We start from the raw sequence: 12,452 nt of genomic DNA, 5'->3' as shown, positions 1-12,452 counted from the left end.
GGGGGGCCGCAAAGTAGCGTAGTGGTTAGTACAGGTGTCCCCTGCTTTTTGAACGTTTGCTTTACGAAACCTCACTGTTACGAAAAAAAAGCAGCGTGCGCCCCGAGCAGCCGCTCTCCCCCCGGATTCGGAACGGCATTCTCGCCAATATTGCTTAAACACGTGCCTGTGAGCAGTCATTTGCAAGATGAATTCTATGGTATCAGAAAAGCCTAAAAGAGCTCGTAAGGGTGTTACACTTAGCGTAAAACTAGACATAATTAAGCATTTTGATCATGGCGAACGAAGCAAGGACAAACTGAGTTTGGCTTGTGGAAGCTGGCGAACATGATGTTGAAGAGGTTTTGGCATCCCGTGACCAAGAACTGATAGATGAAGAGCTGATGCAATTGGAAGAAGAAAGGATAACAATGGAAACCGAATGCAGTAGCGAACTGAACGTGAAGCAACTGCGTGAGACTTTCGTTGCAGTGATAAAGTACGACTTTAATGTTGAAAGGGTACATAAGTTTAGGGGATATTTGCAAGATGGTTTGAGTCCTTACAAAGAACTGTATGATAGAAAAATGCACGAGGCTCAGCAGGCAAGCAAGCCTTCCACATCAGCCACAGCAGACGACGAACCTTGACCTTCAACGTTGAGGCGGGCAGTCATAGGAGAAGATGAGCTGCCTGCTCTAATGGAAACAGTCGACGAGATGACACCCCAGTGTCCCACCACCCCGACACCCAGGCCACAGACAGATACCGATTCGCAGAGAATGCAGCGGTAGCCAGGAGGCACACAACACATCTTTAAGAAAAAAGCCGAAATAAACATGCTAATTAATTAGGTGCCGCCCGACACATAATTGTGGGCCCAGATCAGAGACAACGCAATCGGAAATCGGCACTGATCTGGGCGGACAATTACGTGCCGGGTGGCACCTTATTAATTAGCATGTTTATTTTGGCTTTTTTCTTAAAGGTGTGCTGTGTGCCTCCCGGTGACCGCTGGACCCCTGCGTGCTTCGCAGCAATGTATCAGGTCGGCGGCCCGGAGGGTGGGGGCCACTGCACCGCCCCAACCTGCGACAACTCAGTCTAACACACCACCATCAGTGTGCTCCGTGCTTTCCCAATTTTGGTAAGTGATACTACACTGTACATACATTATTTCTACTTTATATCGGCTGTGTATTTTTACATGTTATTTGGTATGATTTGGCAGCTTCATAGCTTAAAGGTTACTGGAGAGCGCTTGTGCCGTGTTTTTGCCACCAGCGCTTGCGTGAGATTTTCTGCCGACGGCGCTTGCGCGAGATTTTCGCTACGGAGAACAATTCAGTAATGATTGTAGAAAAGTATTTCTACTTTATATAGGCTTTGTATTTATCATATCATCCCTGCTTTTACTATATGTTACTGTTATTTTAGGTTTTATGTGTTATTTGGCATGATTTAGTAGGTTATTTTTGGGTCTGCGGACGCTCACAAATTTTTCCCATATAAATAAATGGTAATTGCTTCTTCACTTTACGACATTTCGGCTTACAAACCGTTTCATAGGACCGCTGTACCTTCGGATGGCGGGGGAAACCTGTACAACGCCTTATAGTACTGGCGTCCCGGTTGAATTCCCGTTACTGCCTTTAAGGAGTTTGTACGTTTTTCCCATGACTATGTGGATCTCCTCCGGTTGCTCCAAAGTCATACCAATTGGTAGGTTAATTGGTCAGTGTAAATTGCCCCATGGTTAAACTCGGATTAAATGGGATTACTGGTCGATGTGGCTCGAAGGTCCAGAGAGCTTACTCTGCATGCTATCAAAATAAATAAATAATGCTTGCAATAGAGGGAATGCAACCATGTACGTTCATTTGATTCCTAGAGATGGGACATAGACCCTATGTGAAGAGAACAAGTAGGGTCAATACACTAGAGTTTATAAAAATAAACGGTGACAACATACAAATGTAGAAAGTTTTTATGTGGTTTGAACAGGATCGATGCAGGGATCATTTCTTTTGGCTGGTATGAAGTGTTGAAAACGAGCCTACATACACCATTTCTGCAGGCAACTCATTCCACACTCACCGTCCTCTTGAGTGAAAAAGGTTCTCCCTTGTGTTCCCCTTAACCTTCTCATCTTTCACTCTTAACCCACAACCTCTAGTTGTAGTCTTGCCGAACCTCAGTGGAAAAAGCCTGCTTGCGTTTACCCCATGTATACTCTTCATAATTTTGTATACCTCTATCAAATTTCCCCCCCCCCCCCCCCCCAATCTTCTCCATTCCAGGGAATAAACTCCTAACCCATTCAACCTTTCCCTGTAACTCTGGTCCTCAAGTCCTGGTAACATGCTTGTTATTTTTTTCTCTGCATTCCTTCAATCTTATTTACATCTTTCCTGTAGGTAGGTGACCAAAATTGCACACAATACTCCAAATTGGGCCTCACCAATGTCTTGTACAACTTCAACATAACAACATCCAACTCCTGTACTCAGTACTTTGATTTATGAATGCCATTGTGCCAAGAGCTTTCTTTATGACCCTATCTACCTGTGATGCTACTTTTAAGGAATTATGGATCTATATTCCCAGCTTCCTCTGTTCTACCACACTCCTCAGTGCACTACTGCTTACTGTGTAAGATCTGCCCTGGTTGGTCCTACTGAAGTGCAGAACCTCAGACTTGTCTGTATTAAATTCCATCTGCCGTTTTTCAGCCCATTTTTCCAGCTGGTCCGGATCCAGCTGCAAGCCATGATAGCCTTCCTCACTATCCACTGCACCCCCAGTCTTGGTGTCATCTGCAAGTTTGCTGATCCAGTTAACCATATTATCATCATTGATATAGATGTCAAATAATAATGGACCCAGCACTGATTCCTGTGGACCCAGCACTGATTCCTGTGGCATACCACTAGTTACAGGCCTCTAATCAGAGTGGCAACCATCTACTACCACTCTCTCGCTCCTTCCACGAAGCCAGTGTCTAACTTGGATAAAGCCAATGTTTAATCCAATCTTTTTCCAAGCAGACCTATAGGGAGTTGTTCACTGAGTATATATGCCAGGGAGAGATCAATGGATTCCTAGATATTAAAAGAATTAAGGAAATGGAATTGGTACAGGAAGGGTTACATAAAATATGATTGATGATTTCACTTAATACAAACAACAAGCAGCTAAAAAGGCCTTTTCCTGCTTTGACTTCATCATCTTATTTTAAAATAATGGATTTAAACCCGATCACAAAAGGTGTTTATTATATTTGAGTGATTAAACTAAAAACTTGTTTCTGTAGTATTTCGTGCTGTTATTGCACATCTATATTAAAATTGACCTTGTATTTTGTTTTTATATTTTATGGAAGATTGCATTTGGCATCGTGCATGTGAATTTAAGACTGTCATAATTCACAGGATTAATTCAGTTTCTGATGGTAGGAAATGATATAAATCTTCAAACAACCTCGATTATAGCATGTACTGACTTAGTTAAGGTCATTGTGCATACCAGAATGAAAATTCTGGTAAGAATGTATCCGATTTAACCACACAAACCAGTGGAAACGGACCTGCTAGTTTTAATGTAAACGTTTTCTGTGGATTAAATGCTGTGTTCAGTGATATAAAGGGATGATAAATGGAAAGAAAATAACAAGCATGCAAAGTACCCTAGGTTCTTTTAAAATGTTGGTACAGTTAGCCAACGTGCATGCTATGTTCTAGTACATCAAGGACACTTCAAAATGCTGTTGTGTAGAACTGAAAATAGCCATGTACCATAATCCCACTGTTCTCTTTTGGATGTTCTAAATGCTATTAAATAATATTTGATCTAAAATATATCATGCTATTTCTTTTGTTTTCACTTAAGGCACCAAATCAGTCAGCATCCTGGTATAGAATAGTTAACTGAGATTACAAATAGCTGCCCTTTGCAGAACTGTATACACATAAATATGTGTTCTACTTATTGATGTTATCTGACTTTTTGTTTAAAAATTGAATAAATAGCTATAGTCGAGATTACCACAGAAATCAGCAAACTAAACCAAAATCAAAAGGAAAATGATAAAAATTATCTTTGTGCCTGTATTTTTAAAAACACATCTGTATATGTACACGGATAAGAAAGTTTCGAAGGATATAGGCCAAATGCCTGCAATGGGCAAGTTTGGCTGAAGGGTCTACCTCTATACTATATGGCTCTGATTCTGTGACTCAACTGAACAAGAGCATTCCCTTCATTCTATTTTACTGAAGGAGATAAAGGATCCTGAGTCTTAAATTGTACTTGCTTTAGTTCAAAGTCAATTTATTATCAAAGTACGTATATATCACCATATACTACACCCAGGTACACTTTTTTGCAGGCATTCACAGAGCATAGAATCAATGGAAGAACTACACATGAAGACTTGTTTGCCATTGTGCGAAACTGCAGATACAAAAAAAAGATACTAAATAATACTGAGAAAAATGAGTTGTAGAGTACTTCAAAGTGAGTTCATGGGTTGTGGAATCAGTTCAGAGTTGAGGTGAGTGAGGTTATCCACGCTGGTTCAGGAGCCTGATGGTTGAGGGGTAATGGCTGTTACTGAGTCTGGTGGTGTGGGACCTAAGGCTCTTGTACCGCCTTCCCAATGGCAGCAGTTAGAAGACAGCATGGCTTGGGTTATGGGGTCCTTGATGGATACTACTTTCTTGTGGCTGTGCTCTTTGTAAATGTGCTAAATGATGGGGAAGGGTTTTCCCTATGATGGATTGGACAGCATCCACTACTTTCTGTAGGACATTGCATTCTTGGGCATTGGTGTTTTCATACCAGACTGTGATGCAATCTGTCAGCATACCCTCCACTTTGCACCTTTAGAAGTTTGTCAAAGATGAGATGCCAAATCTGTGCAAACTTCGAAGAAAGTAAAGGCACTGCCTCCAATTCTTTGTAATGGCGTTTACGTACTGGTCCCAGGACAGATCCTCAGAAATAATAACACTAAGGAATTTAAGGTTACTGACCCTCTCCACCCTGATTCTCTCATTTGTTCTAGCTCATTGACCTGTCCATGTTATTTATAATCGTTGTTTTGGTTTTGTTGACATTGAGTGCAATGACACTATTCAACCAGATTTTCAATAACCCTCCTCAATCGAGTTTAGGCCTGAATTTGTCCTTAACTTATCTCCAAAGATGGATGTTCTGCCATTATTTCGTAATCTTGTAACATTTTGCCTTTGCCTTCTTTTCTACAGCCGAATGGTATTGTTCCTCATGACAATCTAGTTCTAATAAGAATGAAAGCAGATGAGAATGGGAGATTTGGTTTCAATGTTAAGGTAAGACACGTTGTATTAACAAGCAATATGCCTCACTTATTTTTAAATAATTTTTCTGTAGGAAAAACAGGAACTTTTGCAAATCTGTTCAGCATGCACAAGAAAAAATATTACTTAAAAGGCCATTTGGTTGAATGGCAGTTTAAACTGATTAGCAAACTCTGGTAAATATCTTTGATCCTGTTGGAAGTTTATTAAAAAGGAAGGTGCATGCAGGGAAGCATTAACCAGATTGCTTGGGCCTCAATGAACATTTTTGCATCTTTGTTCACTGTGTGTTAGATACTAGATTACCAAGGATTGCAAGTGTTGACTATTTTATTCAAGGAGCGCAGCAGAGATAAGCAAGGTGATCACCAGCCAGTGATTTGCAAATTGGTGGTGGGGAATTTGACATGGTCCCATATGGTAGGTTGGTCCAGGGGATGAAGACGTGGACTTCGGCTGAATGGCGTAGACTATTTTCTAAATGGAGAGAAAATTCAGAAATCAGAGGTGCAAAGGGACTTGAGAATCCTCGTGCAGGATTCCCTAAAGGTTAACTTGCAGGTTGAGTCGATAGAGAGGAAGGCAAATGCAATATTTGCATTCATTTTGAGGGCACTAGGATAATAAAAGCAAGAATGTAATGTTGGGGCTTTATAAGGCCTCACTTGGAGTATTGTAAGTAGTTTTGGGCCCTTTATCTAACAAAGGGTGTGCTGGCATTGGAGAGGATCCAGTGGAGGTTCACGAAAATAGTCCTAGAAATGAAAGGCTTAACATGTGAGGTTCGTTTGGCACTCTGGAGTTTTAAAGAGTGAGTGGGATCTCATTGAGTCCTATAGAGTATTGTAAGGCCCAAGACAGAGTGGATATGGAGAGGATGTGCAGAGCAGAGCTGGCTGAAGTTTCTGGGAAAAGTTCACAAGGTGCAGGATAGGTAATTCCAAAGAGGAAGAAGTTCTCAAATGGTAAGGGTAGGCAACCATGGCTGTCTGCATAAAAGCCAGGGTAAGGGCTTTTAGGGTAGTAAAAGTGAATGGGATGTTGGATGATTGGGAAGCTTTTAAAATCCAACAAAAGGCAACTTTGAAAAAAGCTATAATAGGAAAAAGATGAAATATGAGGGCAGAGAAGCCAATAATATAAAGCAGGATACCAAAAGCTTTTTCAGTTGTATAACGAGTAAAAGGGAGGTGAACACTAATATTGGACCACTGGAAAATGATGCTGGTGAGATAGTAATGGAGGACAAAGAAATGGCAGATGAACTTAATGGATACTTTGGATCTGTTTTCACTGTGGAAGACACTAGCAGTGTGCCAGAGGTCCATGAGTGTCAGGGAGGAGTGAGTGCTATTGCAATTACAAAGGAAAAAGTTCTAGACAAACTCAAAGGTCTTAAGGTGGATAAGTCACCTAGACCAGGTGGGCGAGATCTTAGAGTCCTGAGAGAGGTTGCTGAAGAGATAATGGATGATAAAGGCCATGTTACGTGTCCACAGTTTCGTTTTCCTGGGAGTCCACAGTTTTGTTTCTGTGAGCATTACCTTATGACATATGCTGGTGGTGTAAAAGAAATGTGGGCATAGTGCTGAGGAGGAGTTGAAGGAAAGAGAGAGAGAGTGAAGATTGCAGGCTTCCAGCTCTCCAGGAATAGCTCACGATCGGTAAGGGTAAAGTCTAATGCTTACCCATACCTAAAGGATTGGGTTGATCAGCGGCACACTGTGCATTGTGGAGACGTGTCTGTCCTTCGTAAGATCCAGGATTTCGTGACAGTCACTTTGTGAAATCGCTCTTCGTAGACTTCGGAACAGTATTCCTCGGCTGGGATCTTCAGAAACCGTTTCTTCGTTCACTAGCTGTGGAATCTTTGAAATTCGTCGTGATCACCTCGTCGCTGCACTGTGAATCCACAAGTCTCCCCTCTCAGCTATTTTGTGAATCACTGGGACTCTCTGAACTGCCATTTTAAGACTGTGCTTAAGAATGGGTTCTAAGTTTGACTGTAAGGGAGCTATAGACACATAACACTGTTAACTTCTGTTTAAGAAAGTAGTTTATTTAATTTTCTATATTTTTGAGTAGATGTAAATAAATACAGGGGTTTTAATATTAAAACCAGACTCAATTTGTCATCTCTTGCTGCTGGTACGTTACGAATTCGTAACAACCATGATCTTTCAAGAATCACTTGGAAGATTGCAAATGCCACTCCACTCTTTAAGAAGGGAGGAAGCCAAAAGAAAGGAAATTATAGGCCAGTTAGCCAACATCAGTAGTTGGGAAAGTGTTGGAGGCTAGTTATAAAGATGAGGTTTCAAGGCTCTTGGAGACTAATGATAAAGTAAGTCAAAGTCAGCATGGTTTCTGTAAAGGGAAATCTAGCCTGACAAATCTGTTAGAGTTCCGCAAGGAAATAACAAGCAGATTGGACAAAGGAGAGGCAGTTGATGTTATTTACTTGGATTTTCAGAAGGCATTTGATAAGATTCCACATATGTCTGCTTAAACAAGATAAAATCCAATGGCGTTACAGGAAAGATACTGGCATGGATGGTAGAATGGCTGGCAGGCAGGAGGCAGTGAGTGGGAATAAAAGGGATTGGCTGCCAGTGACTAGTGGTGTTCCTCAGGTCTCTGTATTGGGACCGCTACTTTTTGCATTGTTTGTCAATGATTTGGATAAGGAATTGATAGTTTTGTGGCAAAGTTTGCAGATGGTAAGAAGATGGGTGGAGGGGTAGTTGGTGCTGAGGAAGCAATGCAATTGTAGCAAGACTTAGATAAATTGGAAGAATGGGCAAAAAAGGAGCAGATGGAATACAGTGTTGGGAAAAGTATGACAATGCATTTTGGTAAAAGGAACAATAGTGAAGACTATTATCTAAGTGGGGAGAAGGTTCAAATATCAGAGGTGCAGAGGGACTTGGGAGACTTCGTGCAAGACTCTCAGAAGGTTAATTTGCAGATTGAGTCTGTGGTAAAGAAGGCAAATGCAATGTTGACATTTATTTCAAGGTGAATAGAATATAAAAACAAGGAGATAATGCTGAGCTTTTATAAGACACTAGTCAGGCCTCACTTGGAGTATTGTCAACAGTTTTGAGGAGCGTTTGGCAGCTTTGGTCCTGTACTCACTGGAATTTAGAAGAATGTGGGGGGGATCTCATTGAAACTTACCAAATGTTAAAAGGACTAGATAGGGTGGATGTGGAGAGGATGTTTCGTATGGTGGGGATATCCAGAACCAAAGGGCACTGCCTCAAAATTGAAGGGCGATCCTTTAGAACAGAGGTAAGGAGAATTTGTTTTAGCCAGAGAGTAGTGAATCTGTTGAATGTTCTGCCACAGACTGCAGTGGAGGCCAAGTCCATGTGTATATTTAAGGCAGAAGTTGATGACTTCCTGATCGGTCAGGGCATCAAAGGATATGGCGAGAAGGCAGGTGTGTGGGCTTGAGTGGGATTCAGGATAAGCCATAATGGAATGACAGAGCAGACTCAATGGGCTGAATGGCATAATTCTGCTCCTATATGTTAAGGTCTTAAGGATGTTTCCTATATTGTGGGAGTTTTAAGAGCAGAGGGTGGAGAATTTGTGCAATTCATTGCACAGGCGGCTATGGAGGCCAAGTCATATTTAATTTGGTAGTCGATAGGTTCTCAGTAAGTGTCAAAGGTTATGGGATTGAAGGGATAATAAATCAGCCATGATGGAATGGGAGAGCAGATTCATTGTGCCAAATGGCTTAATTCCGCTCGTATGTCTTATACTCATGTACATATCCAAAACTGGCTTTCTCTGTGATATCCTTTGTTTTGCGGCATAAATTAACAATGTCCAGCATAGTTATAGGTCAATAGTTTATTGGAATGTGGGATCTTTGTAGGGCTTTATAGAGATTTGGTTTACTTTGTGTTTTAATTGGTTGTTGGCATTACGTGCTGTCTCACTGTGCGAAGCTGCTCATGATGAAAATTCGGTTTTCATTCATATTTGGTATTCCTTTTTTTTTTATAGGGAGGCATTGATCAGAAAATGCCAGTCATTGTATCAAGAGTGGCTCCTGGAACACCAGTAAGTAACTGTGTATAAAGATTTATCTGAAATAATATTTGGTTATGTGACTCAGTTACATCAGCATTCAGAGGCCTGGCCCTCTGATCTCAAAGCATGAGTTTGATTCCTGCCTTCGAAGTGGGATAATTCAATTTAACTGAAAATCTGGAATAAAAAGCTATCAAGGTTTATACCGGTGAATCTATTATCGTAAAAACTCACCACCTTTGTCATTCAAGGACGGAAATCTATTTATTTGCCTCTTTTGAGTATGTGTACAATTTCTGGTTGTACATGATGGCTGTCTCTTTTGCTTAGCAATAATTGAAGATTGACAATAAATGCCAGAATTGCCAACAGTGTCCATGTGCCAAAAAGGAGATTAAAGCATTAATTTAGTATTTTTCATGGAATGTCAAATTCAATCCTTGAGAATCTGACTTTTGGCGGGTTAAGAAACAAATTTTGTAACATTTTAAGGAAGCTCTTTTATTTACACTATCACGCGGCAATATTCAGATGAGACTTGTTGTCCAGCACTAACTAAGAAAATGTTAAATTAAATTTCCACTTAATCTCTGAAAGATAAAGAAAATAATAATTTATTTTCCTGGACATGCATAGAACTTTTCAGATTCTAGCCAATATAGCAATTTTAACTGCCCTAAACAAAGATAAAAAAGTTAGTTTTATTTGTTACGTGTTTATCTGGATCCAAGGAGGTGCTGGAGGCAGCCTGCAAGTGTCACCGCACTTCCAGCGTCAACATAACTAACCCATAAATTGGAGTGTGGGAGGAAACCAGAACACCTAGAGGAAACTCATGCAATCATGGGGAGAACGTGCAAACTTCTTAATAAGTAGTGGCAGGAATTGAACCTGGAACACTGATGGTGTAAAGCATTGCACTAACTGTGCAGCCCATTCAAATAGCTATGAATGTTTCTATTATCTTGTTTTGTCTTGATATGTAGGCTGACACTTGTGTTCCACGGCTGAATGAGGGTGATCAGGTTGTACTGATCAATGGCAGGGATATATCAGAATACACTCATGATCAGGTTGTCGCTTTCATCAAAGCAAGCTGTGAGATACGCTCTGAAGAACTTTTATTACTCGTTCGGCCAAATGGTAAGTTTGGAACTTCAAAATTGAAGCTTTGTTAGTTGCACGTTGAAGCTCTTGTTCATGCTGAACAGATTTGAATATTTAGCTTGTACGACTGAGCCTTCTGAACTATTATTTCCCCAAATAGTACATTAGTCCAGTCAAGTTGAGTTTTTGTCATATGCACAAGTACATTCAGTGATGGTGAGAAATTTATCTTTTCAGCTGTTTATGATGTTGTGGAAGAGAAGGCAGAAAGTGAACCCGATTTTCAGTATATTCCAGAGAAGTCACTTTTGGATGTAACACACCAGGATGATGATGCCTTAAGAGAGTCGATGATACATTTACGGGATAGTCTGGAGACTGGAACGATTCTTGCACAGTTTGATGTAAGAACCTTTTCAATATGAAAGTGTATTCAATTTATTTAAATAGATCTGTTTGAACTTACAGAAGTACTCTAGCACATGCACACATAACACAGCAATCTCTAAAAATGTTACAAGGTATGGTGATTGCTAATTGAAGAGTAATAGGAAGTCATTTGAACTGTTCGTGCTAGTTAACCAAGTAATTGAGTGCTCTTTCATAATCCTTCAGTCATTGGGGAAGCAACTCCACCCGCCCCAACCACCAACGTCCAACGATTTTGGAAGTAAAGGATATTTGCATCTGGTGTAATGGTACACACTCTACATGTTGATTTTTTGTTTGTTTTATTGAGATACAGCACAGACTAGGCCCTTCAATCCACACCACCTGACAACCGATTTAATCCTAGCCTAATCACAGGACAATTCACAACGATCAATTAACCTACCAACTGGCACATCTTCAGAATCTGGGAGGAAACCGGGCCATCTGGAGAAAACCCCACAGTCACAGGGAGAACATACATACTCCTTACAGACAGTGGCAGAAATTGAATCCAGGTCACCTGTACTGTAAAGTGTTGTGCTAACTACTACACTACTATGCCGCCTATGAGAAGCTATTTATCTATAAGAAGTTGATTGCATAATGTACAACAATTTCCAAGTGCTCTGGCATCTTTAATATCTGTCTAACCAGACAACAAAGGAAGTAATATCCAACTTAGTAAGTTATCATCTCAGGAAATGCAACGCTTGTGTAGTTTGGAAAAGGATCAAGAAGCAAAGCAAACCCTAGTCAGGATTTAAAAGCAATTTCTGGCTAATGGTACTGGGGAATCGAATAAGTTGAGCTAATGACTTCAAATGCTGAACGTCCAGTTGAATTCACTGAAATATTTAGCAAATCTCTGACGATTTAAAGTGCAAATAGTTCCTTGTATGCATTGTCAATAAAACTATGACTGGACTGGAATAGTAAGCGTGGCATAGGTTTATTTTGATTGTTTTTGTCTAGTGTGTTATATTTCTATATCATCTTTGAAGATAAAACTTTTTTTTTCTTAGCAACTGTATAGAAAAAAGCCTGGTATGACGATGGCATGTGCCAAGTTACCTCACAATATTTCCAAAAACAGATACAGAGACATCTCACCTTGTAAGTAAAAGTTTTTAATGTTATGGCAATGTGGTAATGCGCCATGCAAGGAACTTAGAATCAACAAGATCTCGCAGCAGAGAAGTGTTTTATTCTTCATCATGAACAGTTGTTTTTAATCTGATCATCTTTAAGGAAGAGAATGGGCATCTGTAATAAGACATAGGAGCAGAATCAGGTCATTCAGCCTTTCACATCTGTTACCATTTGACAGTGGCTGATTTACTTTCTCTCTCAACCCCACTCTCCTGCCTTCTCCCCATAACCTTTGACACCCTGACTAATCAACAACCTATCAAACTGCTTTAAATAGATTGATATATCGAATGACTTTGCCTCCACAGACATCTGACAGATTCGTCGCCTTTTGGCTGAAGAAATTCCTTCTCATTTCTGTTCTAAAGGGATGCCCTTCTACTCTGAAGCTGTGAAACT

At 40.4% G+C, this 12,452-nt stretch overlaps 1 protein-coding gene across 5 annotated transcripts in view; it reads left to right on the top strand.

Moving 5' to 3' along the window:
- ptpn4a (protein tyrosine phosphatase non-receptor type 4a) overlaps positions 1-12,452 on the top strand; it is a 254,199-nt gene that overhangs the window by 210,399 nt on the left and 31,348 nt on the right. For all 5 annotated transcript variants that reach the window (XM_072258734.1, XM_072258733.1, XM_072258732.1 and 2 more), the window contains 5 exons: positions 5,247-5,330; positions 9,339-9,395; positions 10,352-10,508; positions 10,710-10,876; positions 11,927-12,017. In XM_072258734.1, coding sequence (XP_072114835.1) covers positions 5,247-5,330; positions 9,339-9,395; positions 10,352-10,508; positions 10,710-10,876; positions 11,927-12,017 — 556 coding nt within the window. The remainder of the gene's footprint in view (positions 1-5,246; positions 5,331-9,338; positions 9,396-10,351; positions 10,509-10,709; positions 10,877-11,926; positions 12,018-12,452) is intronic.

The sequence above is a fragment of the Mobula birostris genome, chromosome 5 (genome assembly GCF_030028105.1).
Source record: "Mobula birostris isolate sMobBir1 chromosome 5, sMobBir1.hap1, whole genome shotgun sequence".
Classification (NCBI taxonomy): domain Eukaryota; kingdom Metazoa; phylum Chordata; class Chondrichthyes; order Myliobatiformes; family Myliobatidae; genus Mobula; species Mobula birostris.
The sequence above is the reverse complement of the archived record's forward strand: the minus strand, read 5'-3'. Positions and strand labels throughout refer to the sequence as shown.